Genomic DNA, 20581 nt, shown 5'->3' with positions numbered 1-20581 from the left:
AAACTTTCACGATCCGTTTTTCCCGGAAACGGAGCCTCGTATGAAAAACTTTCGTTCCACGTTCGCGCCTTGTTTTTTTTTCCACGCAGAATCACCTTGTTGCCAATTGTACCGGAGTTTCCTCGGTTTCGGATCGCCGCGGCGTGAAAAGACGATCGAATAATCCATTCCCAAGGCAATGTTGTGTATTATTAGAATGCAAAATTGCTTTCCCGCCAGTCGACGGGGCACCGTGATAAATAGAACGCGGGACGGTAATTGAAGTTGACCTGATATTTTTAACGCAACCGGACGGCCCCAGTGCCCATAAATCACTATTATTGATTTAATTACTTCTCCGCGGCGAAGAAAAAAAAAGGCTGCACTCCGGTAGTAATCAAAGAAAGATCTCTCTCGCTGACTACAGATTGATGTATCGAGTGCAGTGCTCGCAGCCCTTTCATTTGACCGATCCTTTTACCTTCTTTTCCTTATGATTTATTTCGTAAGAGGATTACAAGCGGCTCCGAGCGGGATGGAGCCGCGTGGACCAATTATAAACGTGGTGTGCCCGGTTATTCCACATTCGTACGAAGAGCGGACTCCCTCAGCGAGAAAGTTTCAAGCGTCGTCGTCCCGATTTTAGCGAGCATTAATAAATTGGCTTGCGTAATGCCGAGCCGATGCAACAACTTCAATTTATTACGGGCTGCACAGGCGAGATACAGTTGCGAGCCCCGACACCGGAGTTAAACGGTCACGCGAATCAAATCCGATGTTGTACGCCGTATTTTTCCCGCGGGATATAATTTTATTTCATTAATAATCCTCCTCCAACGAGATAACCGGCGCCCCAATCGGGAACTGGATGTCGAAAGCGATTAGATTACCAAGATATGTTACGGAGGTTTTCTGGTGTGAAACGTCATGTAAGTCATTTTTTTTTTTAATTGTGTGACTTATAGTTTCTTGAAGAAGGGCATGTAAAAGAATTGCCTTATTGGCTGACATAATTACAGCTATTCTATTGGTCAAACAAAAAATCAAGTAGCATTTTAATTAGTATAAATGTGGTTATATCATGCTCAACAGAAATAAATCAATCAGAAGAATATATTTAAGCTTAAAAAATTGAACACATACAGCAATTATAAGAAGCATTATACTTATTTTAATTATACGAAATTATAAATAGAAATAGATAATTATAAGACGTATTATGTTTATTTTAAACCGACATGATACACATACTTCCACTACATTGTGCACATAACGTTAAATTGATCCTGTAATTTTTACAATGACTGGCAACTTTTTACCTGATTTTTTACACCTCGACCCATAACAAGCTCATGATTAACTCTTGATAGGTGGACATTCAACAATATTAAAATATAGGGGATATCCTCCCAGTGTTTTGTCAGCATCTTCTCATGTACGTAGTGACTATAATGTAATCATTTAATTAATCTCCAAAGATTTTTTAGAGTTATCTGTAGGCACAGGGAATTTATTCTACTCGGACCTCGAACATTATAATTATTATAAACATCGTTTATTGTAATTTATAGGAACATTTCATCGAGGCTATGTATTTATAGGATCGCAAAAACGTCACGGTTGGGGCAACTGTATCGGCAACTAAATCTAAAGTACGGTGATGCTAACGAGATACCTAGATCAGAGTTCCGTCGATCTTATCTATCTTTCACACCCCGCAGATATTGTCGGTACTCTAGCGATGGGACCAAGTATATCGCAAGCTATAGTGGAACCTAACAGCGTGGCATATGTTTCAATCTTTTTTGAATAATTTATTGAACAAGAATAATGGTTGCAGGTAGACTGTGTGGAGCAAATGTAAAGAGTACAGAAATCAATTTACAATTTAAAATCAAATACAAATTGGTATTCTTTAATAATTCTAATAAATTGATGATAACATATTACTCTTGAATCTCTTTTATCTTACTGTTTCATGCTTCTCTTTCTTGTCAAGAATGCATAAAATATGTAAAATGTTCTTTTTACATACAGATGGTATTTACAATCGCCTATATCCTACTTGCAATCCTATTAGCAAATTTGGTATTCTACTCTACCTTCCCATTTTAATTTGATTTGCTGTTAGATTTGGTCTGCGACCAATCTGGAACTTGTATCCAATTGCCACCAAGTTCATTAAGGCACTTCTCTAATCTACCGTTCATTATAACGCGGTGGATAGATCAAGAGCTGATCTGCCAGTCGAGAAATCGGCAGTTGCGATCGAGATACTGATAAGATCGCAGCCACCGCCTACGATCTATTAAGAGCCAGCTTACTTAAGCCTTGGGGAATACACGTTTCTACGTAAGCGTACCAAACTGGAAGCAGCTACCAACTAAACCGAAAGGTAATAGTACCTCTACCGATCCCGAAAGCAAAATCTCTCGCGGCCAATTACTTACGTTCCATAGATAGCGTATTTTAATTTTGGGCAGTTGTTTAATTGATGTCGTTAACGTGCGATTTTAAATGAAAAGGTGCATCATTCTTGTTATTTTTCTTTCACAGAATACTATTAATTATTGTATGTATTGTAAAATAACAATATAAGTGCTATCCGAGCCAAAACATTTATTTTCAAGGTTTCTTCTTTAACTTTTCTCATTCGAACGTGTACTATCAGAACAATTTTTTAAAAAAGTTCTTCGGCCCATATTTTACATAAAACTTAGTAAAAAGTTCCGTAGCTTTCTCAATCTTTGTGCTAGATACATTTGCACATACAGTTAGGATTGCATTTATCATACTTGCCATACTTTCTAACTTAACTGTGCCAATACTGGACATTTTATGCATTTATAACAAAAATGGGTGGGTGAAGTATCATTATCAGCTAAACACATTAGTGTGCTCGCATCATGATGCATGAAATGTTTATACCTCATAAAGATCCACAGTCTACTCATCACAAAGAGAAGAAGCAAAGGTACACTGTACCATTTACTTTGCCATGCTCTTGATCAATCTAGCACTTCGGGGATCTTAGAGTTTATTTCCATTTCGACAGCTTATGCTATTGATCGAATCGAGAAAGGCGTGCCAGTTATAATGTTCATCTCCAGTTCCATTCAAACAGAAACTTTCAGGAGCCTCGGCTGTCCTTATTAAAACTTGCACTAGGAAAACATAGTTGCAAAAAGTCCCAGAGCTCGCAAGTTTCAAACGGAGGCAAGAGGAAAAGGGTTCGAAACTCTTTCAATCTCTGCCGAAAAGCGCAAACATTAGCAAAGAATGGAATGGCGGGTCGAGCAAGTTGGCGACAAAGTGGAAAATAGTGTTCTTCCAGCGTGCACAGGAGGAGGCGCGCACAGTATAAATAATACAACAGCGGGGCAGTGCATCGGAGCAGGGGTACGTGCGGTTTTCTCGGCGGAATGCTGACGGGTAGACAAGAAGAAGAAGGTGGGCGCCGAGGAACACAGAAAGTTATTCTTCCCGCGATATAGTTTATTAACTCGGCCGGGTTTTAACAGCGATACAAAGCGACGCGACGTATCGGGAAGGGGGAGAGAAAGGTGGAGGTTCCGAGGTAGGACGGCATGGTGCATTCTACGGTGCAGTAATCTACGTCAAGCGATAAGTAGAGGCTGGCTCGTTCCCTGTAGTCGCTGCTTTAATTCAGAACTACCGGCGCGGCTTCGAGTCTCCTAAGTATGTGTACCGGTCGACCTGCTAGCCAATCGTTTCTCACAGGCAATGTATTCGAAACGGAAGAGGGGTTCGTCCGCGAGGCTTTCTCAAGCGGACTATCTGAGCGTCGTGGGGCAGGTGCATCCTCCTCCGTTCGGTGTAACAGAGCCCGCATATGCATATTACACACCACTCGGCCGGCAATACTTTACACAGACCAATACCCCTACAGAACGGTTTCTCTCTCTATCTTTGTCTTTCTCTGTGTTTCTTCATCTTGCTTCCTCTTCCCCCTCCGCCCTCTCGCTCTCTATCTCTCTCTCTAGTGGTTCAGCCCGTTCGCGTTACACCGCCTTGTGCAGTCACGTTCAGTAATCACGGCCTCGTAAAACGAGCAATGCATTGCACTTGCTTTTCTACGCCGGCCAACATAATGTTGCATAATTGTCGGACACCGCTGACTAGGTTCGGCACTGTTCCCTCCAGTTCCGTTGAATAAGACAAATTCGAATGCGTGACGACGCGCCGGCACGCCGCCTATGTACGTGCGCTGTTTTAAGATTTGCGTGTTTTTCGGGTTATTCTTCTGTTCGCTGATTTCTTATTGGATTGGTAAAAATTATTCAGATTTTTAGCGGTTTAAATTTCAGCGGGTTTTCTTAAGTCCCGTCTCCAAATAATTGCAATTTTTGCAAACTGCAGTTATCGGTCGAAAGTCTAATTCCAATACTACCATACCATTAACACTGGGTCTACGGGATCTATTAAAATGCTAGGTTCCATCATTTTTAAATTTACAGTAAATTATTCAATATACAAACATGTGTCTTTGAATGTTGAACATTGCTAAAAATTTTAATACATCCTTTCTACAAGGTAGAGTAGAACAGTCAGTTTCATCCCTCGCGGATACGTCGTTACTGAATTAAATAAATTTCTACATTTCTCGACAATGCTGGTTAATAGAGATGAGCAGTTCGATTACCTCAAACCGATGCATAAAGTGGTGCACACACAGCCGAAGAAACCCCGTGCGATTATTAAAGGTATTTCTCTGGTGTTTAGCAACGGTCTGCCACAAGCGGAATGCTTGATTTACTTCCGACTTAGATAGCTCCGTCTCGGGACACGGTCATACTTTCGCGATTAATAAGGTAGATAGTAGAATGTGAGGTAATTCAGTCGTTGCAGAAACGTGTTGCGGATGGAAGTAGCTGTGCCAGCCGAGCTTTCGTTAGCGTGATCTCTTAAAAAAGGTCATTGTGCTGGAACCATTTCGTAAAAGTCAACAACGGACTATCGATTATTGACTGTCGGATTATATCGGATTGTCCGACTCGAGCGTGGTTTGAATTTGTTGATCTATAAATTGGCGCTGCGTTATAATGGCCGATTAGAAAGCTGCCGGCGAAGCGCGTTTATTCGCGTTGACATGCGTCTCCGTGTAATTTACGAGCCCGCGGATAGGAGTCCAATTTGGCGGAGCGTTTCGTGAAAGGTGAACACGCGCGGCGGAAAGCCGCGTCGTTTGTTTAACCTGTTCGATTAATTTTCTTCCTGTTTTTTTTCTCCCTCTCCCTCTCACTCCTCCCGATGGCACCTGTTAGATTCGTTCCCGTCTCCTGCGCGAAGCTATCCGCCGTGACAAAGCTGGCGGATTAGTCACGTGCGAATCTACAACGTTGCACTCCCCTGTCACAATTAGTATGCACGGAACACACTGCGGAATCGTAGGCTAGGCATGTTGTTGCCGTGCTCGACTGACAAGATTTGACATTGATAGAGCACGCGAGATAATTAATTCCGTCTCGTCTGTAGAATAATAATTCATTTAGTAGCAACTGCATTATCGTGTAATTCTTTATTTCTTTATGGTTGTGCAGTTAAGTTGTGGTTTGGTGGTGTTTGAAGATTTTCTCTTATTTCCTAATAGAGAATTTTTTTCTTGTCATTCTTCTTACGAGGTCTGTCGACCAATTGAAAAAAGTTAGTTTTTGTATTCGCCGCGTAAAACTTGTCTATGTTTCGTAATTTCTAAAAAATAAAAATAAAATTCTATAACTCGTAGTTTTGAAGAAAAACAGTGTTAAACTATTACTCGATTTTCCTGCTTTACACGATAATCTTCCCTGATGGTTTGCTTCGGAGGTACTTGAATATTTTGCAATTTTTCTGCAGGAACTTCTTAATGTCATATTTTTTATTCATTTCACTTTTTCATAAAGAAGGTACGATGTTTCGTCTATGATTTATTTAAGTTTTATTTAAGGCGTGTTTCGGAGGTGTTCGAAGATTTCGCAATTTTTCCGCGGGCATTCGCTAACAGTGAATTTTTATCGCGAACTAAATCACGTCAAATTTTTCAATGTCTGGTAAATGACAGAAGGCGGATGCCTATATTTTCACGTCAGGCATGCAGAACGGTAATAACTCATCGCCTACGCGCGGAAATGGCCGCGAAACTGGCTCCACACACTCGTGTACTCGCTAATAGGGAGGATTCGATGATCCTGATAGTATTAAAGCAGTTGAACGAACGGGATTAAATGCCGGGAACACGTGACAGACATGCTTGAAATTTGTCGGCTCGTATTATAATGAAATTTATGTTCGACCAATAATTCAATTTCATTTTTTGGAGATTGTGTCCTGAATTGTATCAGCTTGATTTTTCTGTCCCGCCTTTATCTAGATAAAATGTGTAGATACAGTAGGACCTCGATTAACCGGATCCCGATTAGAAACAAATATGCGTTTAAATGTGATTATATTATGTATGATGGGATATTAATTTTCAAAAATAAAAAATTTATTTTGGAATATAATGTCTTGATTATCCATCTGGCTTTTTCCGATCAAGCCGGTTAATCGAGGTCCTACTGTCATTCAAAAAACTTTTTAAATGCTATAAGTTAAATAAAATGTTCCGATCGAATTTATTCCACTTTACGAATATTGATCGTATATTTTTAAAACCAGTTTATAACACGATAGAAAATGTACATTATTAAACGCTTGCAGATTTCCATAAAGATCCGAGTTTCTAAAATTGATGAAATCCGCAAGTGTTTCCATACGGGTTCTGGAATATACTGTATCCTTCAGAAAGCAATCTGTACGTTCAAAAAACTAGGAGTCACTTGTGAAAAAGGGGGAGCATGATAGATGAGGCGCAGGATCGTATTTCACCTGATCCAGATTTGGTTGGACAACTAGAAATGAATTATCGCTCAACAATCAATTGTTCCACCGGGCTTAAGAAAAAGTAAATTATTCAGTCAGCAAACCATTGAACAGCGATTATAGTCCTTTCTTGCGTGCGTCCGGAGCTTAGTGAAGCTATCGAGGGACTTCTCATCTGAGAACCGCTGAGCAGAACATTTCCTATTGTCGTTAGCCATCCATTTTTCATCCCGCGTCACGATTCGATTAAGGAACAGGTTGAATTTCTGTGAACTGTCTAACCATGGGGATCATCGTAAGAAACAAATGTAGCGGGTCTAAATAGAGTATAAAGATTAAAATGAATAGAAAAACTCCGCTTCCGTATTCCGCGTGACTCGGCAATCTAGTTACCTTCTTATCGTCTTCAAACTACTTTATTACTTTCAGCGCACGGGTATTCGATACGGTTCAATACGAACTTTTCTTCCCGGTGTTTCACGACGGAAAGGATTCCTTACTTCTCGCGGATAAAACTCGATTTGAATAAATTTGTTATTCCTGAATGAGAAACTTTTCGCAGGGAGATGCGTTTTATTCAAATGTATGCGGACGGATCTATTATACATAATACTCGGGCATGGTTATTCAACTGTGAACTCGAGGTGTGAATATAAACTGTCAAACCGCGAATTAATATTAATGCTGTGTATTCTCGGTATGTTTTTCGAAACTTTGTTTCGCAGTCCAGAAAATATTCTTACGATGTTCAGGTGTGTGCAAAAGTTTCCTTCTTTTTATACACGATATGCCGGGTATGGTACCTACCGATTATGAAATTGGTTATTTCGGTTAAAATACAGAGCATGCACACCAGTATTCCGTTTCAATTGTAAGTGTTAGATCGTCCGGGAAGTTCGTGCCATTTCCTGCACAGTATCCTTATTGAACTTCCTTGTGAAAAATAGAACCTCGTGTTACTCATCGTGGATGTAGTTCTTTTATTATTACGTAGACAATACTATTGGAAGAGAGAACACATCCGCTGGTACTCGAAAAGTACAGTAAAAACGAATCGTGTAAAACAACAATAAATAAAATCAAAATAATGTATTTGGAACAAAAATTATAGTAATTCTTCAATCTTCTTGCTTTCAATAATTAATTTAGAAGTCTGGACAAATGGATGAACCTTTCACTGGAAAAAAATAAAAATTTGATTGGGAATGCTTAGGACCGTTCACAGCTCTAACTAATAATTTTTGAAAATTTACTTTTGATGATATCTCGTGTAGACGCATTATCCTTTCCGATATCCTCAATGAAACAGCTATTCAGTTAGTTTAATTACCACAAATTGAGTACTTAAATGACAATTTGGATGTTCCTGGTCAAAACTCGGGATCTCCGGTTAATCGAGATTCTACTGTACTTTTACATTTGTCACCAGAAAAATAATTTCATGAAAAAAAAACGGTTTATTACGATTAACTATGAAACTAGCTTACCCGTCATTTTGACAGGGTCATTTGAAATTACAGGGCTGAGGGGGAAATAAATTTGGATATATATTTGTCTCACTACACCAATAATTGTCAGCGTAAATTGGAATAGAATTAATAGTTATGGTTTTGTAATTTTGCTCATGAAGTCCGAAATCCGTCAAAATGACGGGTCCCGTAAACTTAGAGTTAAAAATGGTGGCTGCAATTCCGTCGGAAACAAGAAACATACGGCAACCGGTGCCACGATTCCGCGCATCGGAACGGCACGAACCACTCGTACGACCCGATAAATAAAAAGCCAGTTACAATAGACTAATAAATCTCGAAAGTATAAGCGTAGTATTCGTGACCACATCAAGGATTCTAAACTCAAATCGAAGAAAGTGGCGTCGCGTCGCGTCGGTACGCGTGCACCTTGTAACTTTCTATCGCGGTCTGCACGAAATTCCTGCGCCCTGCTCGCGAGCATGTTCTCATGAAGTTAATAGCAAGGTTGTAGTTGTTTTTACGCGCTACTAAATCATAGCCTGTCTCGTTCATCAATCCTTCCAGGTACCCTGAACGATTTTAATGACGTAATTCCTCGAAATTACGGCGTGCACTTGAAATTTTCATTCTCTCCAGACCGACTATATATTCGCTGCTGCGTTGCTGGCGCGGTGTGCGGTGGGTAGAAAATCCGGAAAGCATCCGCGGCTAACAACGTATCCGTTCGGTGCTCGAAGTTCGTGGAAACAAAGGAAGGACGCTGAATTACCGAAGATTTACTGCAGGCGCCGCCGTACACCCATGAATGCTTATGGGTCGAAAGATATTCGTGCTTCTACTTATCCTAATCGTCGAATGGATCTACTGTTACCTCTTACGTCAATTACCGTGGCTGAAAATCACCCGAGTCGGAAGAAATCGGGCATTACAACACAATTTTATTGAGAGCTCCTTAACCCAGATACGCTTATCGTCCTTCCAGAACGGTGGTTACCCTCAGAATTTTATTTTGCAATTTTCTCATTTTTATCTTTCTTATTTTTAGATACGAAGCAGTCTATCGACGAAGACAATGTATTTCACCCTGTACTGGTATAAAATCGACTGTACATTAATTTTCACAAACCGTTGTGAATATAAAATTTCTTCAATTTCTGTTGAACGTTTGGATTTTGTAATCTTAAAGTATATACCTAAAAGTATTTGAGTAAATTTCAATTGTATTTTTAGAGGCAGACCCCAGTGTGGTACTCCTTAATCTGAGAAAACAGTATACCACTTAAGGGTGAAGTATAAACAATGTTCCGGGACATTAATTCTAGTGAAGTTTAAGCTGCACACATCCAAAAAAAATAGTTGAATGTGAAATTTCTGATTTTCAAGAAATTTACGATATTCAATGTGGTGTAATTTCGTAAAAAACAATCGTGCAGCAACCAGTTTGGACCGATTTTAAGGTTCTACCGTACTGTTACGGCATTAGATGCCGTCCAAGGTTAGGGGCACTCCCCCACTTTGCATTTCTGATGGGAAAAAGTGATTTCACGTGATGCCAGAAATCCAATAATTAGGAGATAAATCAGCGCGAGGAGCGAGCGATTAAAGCTGGCATTCTCGTCGTGGAGAGAAAGGACGTTAGGATTCCGCAAGGTACAGGGAAGAGTGATCGGCGCCCGTCGCAATAGCTGCCTCGCCTACAAATTATTCTTCCCGGTGTCCCATAACAACGCTCGCGGCTTTCAAAAGCCGTAAGTGTTTTCGCGCGGGCCAGCGAATATAGATTCCCGCGTGCCAGGTATGGTACGCGGCCATGAATACTTAACAAGGTATAACACGAAGCACATCCTCTCTCTCTCTCTCTCTCTCATTCTCTCCCTCTCTCTTACACGTTTCTGAGGAGAATTTCATAAGGAGCAAGATCAATAGCGAACTAACGTTTAGACTATGTGGGGTCTCTATGCTAATGCGGGATCGATGCACGATATGTAATAAGGCTGTGCAGCAACGCGAATAAAAGTCCTGGACGAAGGGAAACAATGTTATCGGGCCGGTGTAATCTCCGTCCGCTTATATTCGGTCCCGAGGCGTCTCTCACCTGGACGCACGCGGTTCTCATCAGCGCGAACGGAGCACAATGCCTCTTCTTCGGCCAGGTATCGATAATGGCCAGCACTTTGCAGCCTGTTCGGCCCGTTCGCGATCCAACACGCACGTGGAACGTGTCCTCTCGCACGATTTAGATAGTACCCCGACTGTATCACCCAACTACGTCTTGATAATCACCACCGAGACATTAACTCTTCGCGATCAACGACGTATTTGCTATTTCTTTCTTCTCGATCGCGCACGAAACGATCTGAATTTTCGTAACATCGTAAACTGGAAAAAAATTGATGTTACTTGAGAGAGTTCGGTACACTCCATTTTGTAATATTCCCTTTCGTTTTTGAGCGACCGATGCTTAAAGTCAGCAGAGAAGCACAACCCTCACCACAAGAGGTCTTACGACCCTGTTCTTGTCTAGATGTTTCATTTTACTTTTAAATAAAGTTTATTTCAATGGCATCCAATAAGTGAACTATTCGTCGACAGTAAGAAGAAACTTGGTGCAGATGACAGACTTGTAAATGAATGAATTTCTATTTCAGTAAATATTAATTAAGAAGGTCTGGGTTAGATAACTCTTCAAAAGTATCTTCTAGTAGCTCAAGAAACTCTAGATCATATTTATACATATATTAATGATCATTAGGTATGCAGCTTATGAATATGATGATTGCGCCATAAACTTAGAGTACGCGTCTAGGTAGCCAGAGTTAATAATGAATATTTTTAATGCAGGTTGTTTGCGCCGTATTTACGCTATGACAGCTCATAGAAGATATCGATCTGCCATCGTATACACGTCGAAATTATTTCCGCTTTGCTATTGCTAATTTAACGTATAATTAAGTGTCTTTGCGATAATGTATTCTAAACGAGGCAAATTAGTAATTAACCGAAGTATCGTATAATTCGGGGCGCTGGTATAAATTGTATTATATTAATATGATATATTGTACAATATTCAGATGCTATTGTTCTCCTGTTTCAGACAGGAAAACCGATCGCATGGGTCTGGTGCCTGCTATGCGTGTGTTTGTACCTTCGCGGTGTTGCCTCAAAAGCTGGTGAGTAATTTTGATTTATGTTTTTATGAGGTCAGCGCCGTCAATGATTACAATTATCGATAACCATGAAATGTACTTCTTAGTAATTCAATCCTACACATCAGTGTAAACATTATTAATGGAACAAATTCAAATCTGATCTGAGAAATGATATGAAAATTTTGTTCAGTAACCAAATTAGCATTTTTTATCAAAATAAATAGACTGAGTTTTATATAATTTAGTTTTTACATATTTTCACCACAACGATTTTCATACGAATATCATAGCAACACGCAAAATTCAAGCTCGTGCGATTTTCACTCTGGAAACAAGTAGTTCTATCAAAAATTGATTTGTGGCGGATACAGCCAATCCATTATGGGGTCAAGAAATTTTAGAGAGTTGGCATCAGGAAGATAACAAGCACAGAAAGTTCGCATCAGGAAATGACATTACATACTGGATCATATTTCTGCGAAGAGCTATGCCCATAAATCAGCCTGCTGCGAGGATAGCATATTTGTTACCGCCTCCTCTATCGCCGTTCCTTAAGAAAACTAAGAGGATAGTAATCGCGTCATTGCCTCTTAACTCGAAAAGTTTCTTTCCGATTTTCGCGTCGTTCTTTCCCGTTTCTCCATCCTCTTGTCGTTCTGGATGACTATAATCTCTTCGCCCACTATCGGGGAACTTGTTTTCGAGAGTTAGTCCTCTAACGGCTTAAAAGGAATGCTCGTCAGTTAGCGGATATGGGTGACATTTTGCCACGTGGTTTATCCTCTCGTTCATTCTTAATACTTTCCCATTTATCCTTCGTTTATCCCCTCGCTGGACGTCTTCACTTTTACCTTGAAGAGTTCCACCCGATCGATTTTACCAAGCAGCAAAAACATTTCTACTAGCTAGTCGGACATCGTACCTAAAATTTACGCGTGATCAATTTTGATAAGTTGGAAAGCTCAGTAAGAGAAAAATATTTTTCGGATAGTGTTGTGCTTTACGATTAGTTAAATACATACTTGTTGTATTGCGTTGATATTCATCACGCATGTTTCCATTATTACATCAAAGAAATATATGAATACTTTCTCTTTTGCTACCTTTACCTATCAGCTGCTCGTTATCAGCGTTCTCCACGCGCCATTGCAGAAGGCTCGATGACCATCGTCAATCGTCGAATTGCAAATGTCTTCGTGACTTTCAATCTAATTCGGCGCGCGTATTAGCTGACCCATAGACCCGTGAACCGATTTGACTCCGTGCATGTTATTTGCCGGGGCATCGTCGGCAATCGAAGTCAAACAAAGCATGGCCGATTCATGGTATGTACGTAACCGGACGTGATCGAACGTAACGTGTCCATCTCGAATTCGTGTCGGTGGATTGCATTAGAGAACCGGGTGGTAATTTCAAATGATCAGGTTGTGGGATTAGTAATTGCTCGCGTGGACATTGGACGTGGCCGAATGTTTCTCTTTCCCTCGAGGGAGGGCCGGATTTGATCGTTATTTGTGTTGGTAGTTCGACGATTTGTCAGCGATTGGCGCAGCAGGCTTACGTAGTCTGGCGGAGCCTGTGCTGATAGTTGCCGCGGTGGCAAACTCTCCGCCGCGGAAAGGGACCAAAACCGTTGAAACGGCCCTGCAACGTTTTCAGCCTCGATTCCCACGATACCCGGCTTGACCATTTAGAGAGAGTTATGCACCGGGCTGCAACAGTTTCTCGACACAGTGCCAGATCTCTCCCTCTCCTTTCGTCCAATTACCGTACGGCTACTTCTATCCTTCGGCCATCCGAAATAGCACTCGTTCCGCGCCCTCCAGTCTCACCTCGACGCTTATCTCGCAACGCCTAAATACAGCCTTCCGGGTGTTGCCTGGGCGAAACTACTGGATTTATATTAAAGCTACTAATAGCACGACCTCCGCAATTACTGCCGCGCGCGGATCGAGTGTCGGCCCCGGTCACCGGTATTATCGCAGTCGCGTTCCCAACGATCACGAGAAGTCGTATATTTTCCCTTCGTTCCTATCACTTTCATTGTGATCCGAAAGATACCTTCAGCCAGCCGTTAGCCTATATCGACAAGTAAAAGTTGCCTGGTCGATACGTCGCAGGCCAGACTGGCTGTGATGCTGTATCAGTGAAGATATATTTTCTATTTATATACATTTTCCTACTCAGATAAATCCAGCGTAACTGTCAACATTTTATTCCCACCACTGGGAGGACCCTCTTGGAACCAGTCATGCAGTAAACACGCCCGACGACCGAGCCAGCGAGGAGACGATAAATAGAAAAAGATTGCAACTTTTCTAATTTTTTTATTTATTTTTATAAAACTTTTACCATCGTATCCGTCTCTTTTGCTGATCAAAATAATATCCAACACTGATTACTTGTGTAATAAGCGATTAAGCTCTTCTAGAACCGTCGCTAGATAGACCTGAAGATACGACAGTTACGGAGATTAGGGTAACTGCACCAGTGAATAAATGGGCACCAGTAAATGAACGCTTTTGTATATTTCAACAAATTTTAAGCCGAACGGCATACTAGCGATAATGACTCTTGGGCCAATTGAATATATGACTCTTTTTCGTAGCTGTATTCCTATTGGTACAATAGAAAGAATATAGTAAGAATACATTGGTACTATAGAATATAGTGTTCATTGACTGGTATTTTTTATTTAACGTTTAATAAAGAAAAAAAATAATAATTTCATTTTATTTGTGTTCATTTATTTTTGACAAATGAAGTATAGGGAGCCATTTGGCATATATGAGATTCCTTTAATTCACATATTTTTTTTTAAAATAAAATATCTTCCTGAACAATTTCTTAAATGTTCATTCACTGGTGCAGTTACCCTATATAGAATACAGTAACTGAATAAATTAAGTTTATGAGACGTGTCTTTCAATAAATATTCCGCTCTATACTTTCATTTCATCATGATGATTGCTCAAGTGACCGCCATTACCCTATGCTCCCCTGTACGTATCGATAGCAACGATCGCGCTCGGTTTTTCAGCGCGCGTCGAGCCCAGCTGTGCTTCCTGTCCGTTTCGGAGAAGTGATTGCGACTCGACGCGCGACAGTGCGTGCATTTCATCCGTCTTAGGGAGCTATCTGCACGCCAGTTTTTCGCGCTTACTTTGCAGCAGGCTGCGCATTTGCGGCCGTCGTCCATCGCGTTCTTCACCGCGTGTACACCTATGAAGTACACCACGGATCCCAGGGCCTGTTTGCAGACGCGCGCCGCGCCGCGCCGCCGGGCTTCGTAAACATCGACACCGGTCCCTGCACGCTACGCGGCATATAAAGTCGATACAGTCGTAAAAGTAACGTTACGTACCCGTGGAAATCCTTTCGATAAATCACCGAAGATTATGAACTGCCTGGCGGACCTTTTTTCCCGGCGATGCACGCGGCCGAACAAAGGCGCTGGTGTTCTTCTTGGTAACGGCGCGTCTTTTCTCTTCGGACCTTCCTTCGTAAATTTGGTTTCTCTCCCCTAACGATACCTATGGCAAGAACTCGCCGACAACCGTTCACCTACGATTCCATTCGCAGTTCATAAGGCATGTGATACACGGCCACGGTAAGACCGGCCGAAAGATATGGGTCGCGATCGGCACGCTTACTCCTTGAGTATGCACTTTCTGATGCAGCCGCTTTCCAAGAAATGGCCACAGTTCGACGGTAGCTCACCTTTCCTCCGAGAAATGCATTTTCGGAGGATGTATCGCGATCACGATCGCCGCCTGTTGCTGATCCCAACACCGTTCTGGAATTTTGTTGATACGCGAGATCCCGACGCTCGTGAACCCTGGGCGATTTATTTGACTCCGACCGGGCTCCTAGTTAAAGTGACTTCTGGTCCCTAGTTGCTGCTTCTTCAAAATAAAACGCAGTCGATTTTGTTGAAATGTTTAGTCTATGTAATTTTAACGGTGTCCATAAACAAGTGCATTTAGTACAAAATGGTACAGCACCCGATACGATTTATTTAATTAAGAGTTCTAAGTCAGTGTGTCTGATTTGACCTTTATGTCTTCTCCAAAGTGTTCATACATATTCTTAATATCATTTTCTTGATTATTAGATATTTTCTTTTAGTTTCCTCTTTATTACTTACTGGAAGTTCCACGTTCTATTAATAAATCTTCGGGGACTTGAAAAAACGTGAAAATTAAGTGTCAAATTGATACTCTAGGTTCCTTTTTGTACGAAATTTGATCACATTTTTTGTCACATGTTTTGCTATTAACAATATTCAATATATAGTTCTACAAATGGCAGAATAATATCATCCTTCGCGTAAAAAATGTGCCAATTTGACACGATGGACGGATTGGGGTTGGATAAAAGTATTTCAACGAGTGTTTTGAATGCCGGCTTGAACTGCAACCAGGCCCGCCGACAATGCGATATGATTGTTCGTACAAGAATGGCGTACACCTTTGGAAACCGTTAAATTCCGGTTGTGTTTCATGGGGGACACGCGGCGAAGGTAAACCGAGAAGATATATCGATGTGCAAACGAACGGTGACCGGATACCCCTTTATCGTGTCCCAAGGAGCTTCCTTAATAATTCACGTGTGCGTAGTGCACCCTCGGAGCCCGGCGCCTTATGAGTGTTCTCACCTGACAGTGGAGGGTCAAAAGAGGCCCACGGACGATCGCGAACACAAAAGGCGCAGCTCGGCTCCGTACAAATGTGTGCCTCTCGGCTATGATCTTTCTCCAAAAGGTTAACGTCGAACGCTAATGGCCGCGGCAAACGAAGATGCACCGCTCCTCTCGAATGAAACTTATTCCCGCTAAGACGCCGGATGACATTTGCCTTTTCTCTTGTGCGCCTTACCCACTTCGAGCGCAGCGTGCCGTATCCGGACCGCATCTTTAATGAATACTCTTTAATGGAGAACGAAAACATACTTTTCTCGGGGCTAGCACGGGAGATCCGCAAGGCTGCCACGATCATCTTCGAATGTAGGAGACGGCGTGTCACCTGATCGAAGGAATACTTAACCTCCGGCAACTTTCGCCCATCTTTCTTGCCGCCTGTGAGATTCGATACTTTCGATGAAATTGTTGTTGCTTGCTATCGGGCTATGGATCTTCGCGCACGATTCTTTTTTTCAGCGTCGCAAACCTCGGCAAAAGCCTACTTCAGCTTATACGCATCAACACACTCATAGATCTTTTTACAGAATATGTTTGCGAAAAAAAACGTGTTTTAATTTTTCAACTATTTTATATTACTCTTATGTTTTCACTATAAGCTCCTAAAAACTCATTTCTATCGGTTTGTCAGTTCTAGTCTCACAATTTGTACAATCAACAATTTTTAAGATATTGAAAAATCCTTTGAGATTCGTTCATTGGTCACTAAAGACTACAACATATTTAAATTTGAACAAAATCCGAAATTTTAATCCAAAAGGTGTCCGTTTTCGCGTGGAATGACCCTATTGTAAGGGATTTGCGTCATCCGGTACACGCTTGCTTGAACGCGGATACGCATGTGTCGGTAAATTGCAACATTTGGGAAGCCACGATTGACAAGAATATTCTAGAATATTTGTCGAAAGGAGATAATGCGATATTGTTTCTTGGCGTAGACGCAGTTTTGATGAAGTATGACGAATGGAGTATAAAAGGCGCTGGGATAACAAACCGCTGCGTACAGACGCGCGAAGGAGATCCCACCTTAATACATATACTATTGCTTTTTCAAATACTTTTTGGATCCACTGTACATAATTGTAAAATTAAGTAAATATTTCATAAATATATGATTCTTATCAATATGCCCTTTGGAATATTTTGAAATCTGTATTGCATGAAATATTATGTGAAGAATAAGATTTTTCTACCACTGTTGCAGAAGCATGATTTAGCATACGGCTAGTGTTTCTAAACGGATTATAACGATGAATGAAATGAATGAATCGTCTCACGTGAGCGTAAGATCATCCTTTCATGCTTCATACCTAGTTGATTCTTTTCAAATTTTCAACACGATGATTCCGTAATTATTTGAACGCCGGGGCATTTGTGAGATCCATGAATCTGTAATTTATCTGTAAAACGAATCGGTCTCGGTCGTCGGCCACGCTAGCCGTTCAAATTGATTTAAATCTTCCCGAAGTGAAAGCTCAACGCGTTTCGCGCTAACTGGATTACAATTACTGATATATCCCGATTTATCCCGTCCCTGGCCAGTCTACCACAAAAATATAATACTGACGAGTTCGTGAAGCATTTCAACAGATGGTGCTTAATGTAAACTGTCGCTCACCGTTTGCATGAAAAAGATTACGAGATTACTGCCTCCGCAAATTGAACGCCTCGCTTTGGCCAAGTCATGTTTCCGGTTGGACAGATTTCTTGCACCTGCTCGAGCTACTTCATGGAAACTTTTCCATTGAATTTAAACAGAAGGTAATGAGACCGGACTCATCGTTACGATTTATTTCGAAAATTAGACGTTTCATAGATCTTCACACATTTTAAATCATAAATCATCATTAAATTCATAAAAATTGTTGTTCTTTTTAGTTTCAACATTTATTGAAATCATTCTATCGTTCAATAACGCATTGTAAAATATATTTTGTGTGCAGTGTTGGGCAATTTATTTAAATAAATAATTATTTCAACTTAAATAACAAGTTATTTGTTATTTGGATATTCAAATAAAACGCAACAATAATTATTTATTATTTGAGCAAGTCTAAATGAATTTATTTCAAATAGTAAAGTTAATTGTTATTTACAAATACAATTTGCAATTATTATTTGTATTAACAAATAATAAATTAAATTGTTCATTAGATCAGCTCCGAATCAGCCGATTATATTTACAACCACCGCGCTCCGACAACTTCAACTCCGACAGATGGACAACACGTGCGACAGACCCAAGCAAATTGGTACAAAAAATAGTTGTATTTACGTAAATATTATACATACGGATAATCACGATATTAATTTCGCCACGTGTTCATTGTATACATATACAAAATACAAGAAATAAGAGAAGACCAAAAACTATTTAATCGATTTCCACCTGAATCCAAATAATAAATAATCTTTTATTTGCAAATAACAAATAATAAATATATCATTTTTGGAATTATTTAAATAACTTTTATTTAAATAAAAAGTTTAGTTATATTATTTGCAATTAAAATCACACGTTTATTTATTATTTAAAATAAAATTTGCCCAACACTGTGTGATACAGATAAAATACAAATGTCTGCCTCATTTTGAAAAATTATTTTTTATTCTTGTTTTAACCTAATTCGTTTATTATTAGAAAAATGTTCTACATGTACTGTATGGCAGTCTAGAAAGAAATAATGAAATTGTTACAGAGTGCGTGAGAAAAGTGAATAGTATTTGCAAACTTTGACGTCAGAGGTTTCTCAGCAGCTTGAAAGGTAACAAATGCGAATCGTTGAAGAGATTGTTGAAAATATCAAAGTTATTTCGTAGGATACATTGCCAAATGTCAGTGAGATTGCGAATAGGTAATTACAGTTTACATCTACGGAAAACATTGCTCGGTAAAGGTAACTGGTCTACAATATTCCATGGATCGTCTAGATCCATTTACGTCTACGTAGAATGAGGTAACAACGCTCTAGACAGACCTTTGTAGTACGCGCGGTATAATCGTGCTCCATTATACAGCTAAGCTGTGTATTACTTCGACAGAGGTATTAGAGAAAAAATTTATGAATGATATTAATCTAATGAGTGGCTTTTGTTCATTTGTTTCAGGCTTGTGCGAGGTGGAGTCGGGTCAATCCAATATTATTCTTGATATCGAGGAGAGCAGAGGAAATGGTGAGCCCATCGATTTAATTCAATTTACACTTTACGTCGCGTCGGTTTGATCGGCTACGGTAATCTCGCCCAATTAATATCCCATTGTCGTTTACCCACGAACAGCATTAATTAGCTTACCTTGTTGCTGTAAGCAATTTCAACAGCGTCAATAATTTGTCCGCAATACCGTCGAATCGTTAAACATTCCACGCAGAAATTTTAGTAACGTCCTTCTTTTCACGAATATTTACGCTGTCCTTTCGGAAAAGTTTTCATAATTTTTTATCGATGATAAATGTTAGCATATAATTACCAACATTCAAGATTGAAATGGTATATTAAGGTAATGTTCAAACCATAGTATTGAAGATTCAAAGCAGTTCGTTAAAATTCTCCCAAAGAAACGGTAGCGAGTTTATCTGTGAGGAAACGTAAATATTGTACAATCGCAGGTGGCTTTGACGTGGTTCGAGTAAAAAGTGTGGGTACATATTTGCTACCTAATTTCGCTAAAGCAGACACATTGCAGCAAACATTTCTACAAACAGTTCGACTCGAGTAAAATAATTTATGAATTATTTAATCCTGATTTATTCCGGTTAATTACACAGGACGATTAAAGCACATCAAAATACGAATTGTTGATCTCATTGAAAATATTTTTTCGTGAATCAATCTTCCACAGATTTAATTATCGAAGCCTTCTCTTTACAACGACAGCTTTTATGGAACAAAAGTTACTATAAAGATAGCTGTACATCTCTCGTTTAAACCTTAAGAAAACGACTGAAAACAATCGTACATCAACTCTTTTTATGTGGTTGTAAAGGGGAGGCTCTAATCTTCAAATTCATAGATTAATTCACGAAAAAAAATTTTCGATGTTTTTAGAAAGGCTTCCATTAGTAGCAATTTCTGGAGAAAACATGCCTTCAGTTCTCAATCTGTCGTGTTGTGCAGGATTGTCTCAGGAAAAAATTAATGACAGCTAGTGAAAATAGAACCTTTAAGCTTTAAAACGAGACTGGGTTTATTGTTGTACTACACCTTTCAACGAAATTATCACAAGTTTAAATATCGACGATATCTGGATCTAGATTCGACATTCACGTTTGCACTTTAAGGCTGCGTTTATAGTTCCTGACTCGCGTGCTTTTCGTCTCGCGTGCTTTTGGTCTCGCGAGACAGCGGGTCAGAAATTTCGAGCGGGGTCGACGGGCCCACTGTGCGAGGCACGAAAAAAGGTCTCTACGGCTTCACGGTTC

At 40.1% G+C, this 20581-nt stretch overlaps 1 protein-coding gene across 1 annotated transcript in view; it reads left to right on the top strand.

The window, feature by feature from the left end:
• Positions 1-20581, top strand: part of Cad99c (cadherin 99C) — a 176742-nt gene that overhangs the window by 100107 nt on the left and 56054 nt on the right. Inside the window, exons 2-3 of the mRNA XM_076439666.1 lie at positions 11407-11482; positions 19269-19334. Of these exons, the coding sequence (XP_076295781.1) occupies positions 11407-11482; positions 19269-19334 (142 nt within the window). The remainder of the gene's footprint in view (positions 1-11406; positions 11483-19268; positions 19335-20581) is intronic.

This window comes from Lasioglossum baleicum, chromosome 15, assembly GCF_051020765.1.
Source record: "Lasioglossum baleicum chromosome 15, iyLasBale1, whole genome shotgun sequence".
In the NCBI taxonomy this organism is placed as follows: Eukaryota; Metazoa; Arthropoda; class Insecta; order Hymenoptera; family Halictidae; genus Lasioglossum; species Lasioglossum baleicum.
Note: the sequence above shows the minus strand (reverse complement) of the source record. Positions and strands in the feature narration are given on the sequence as shown.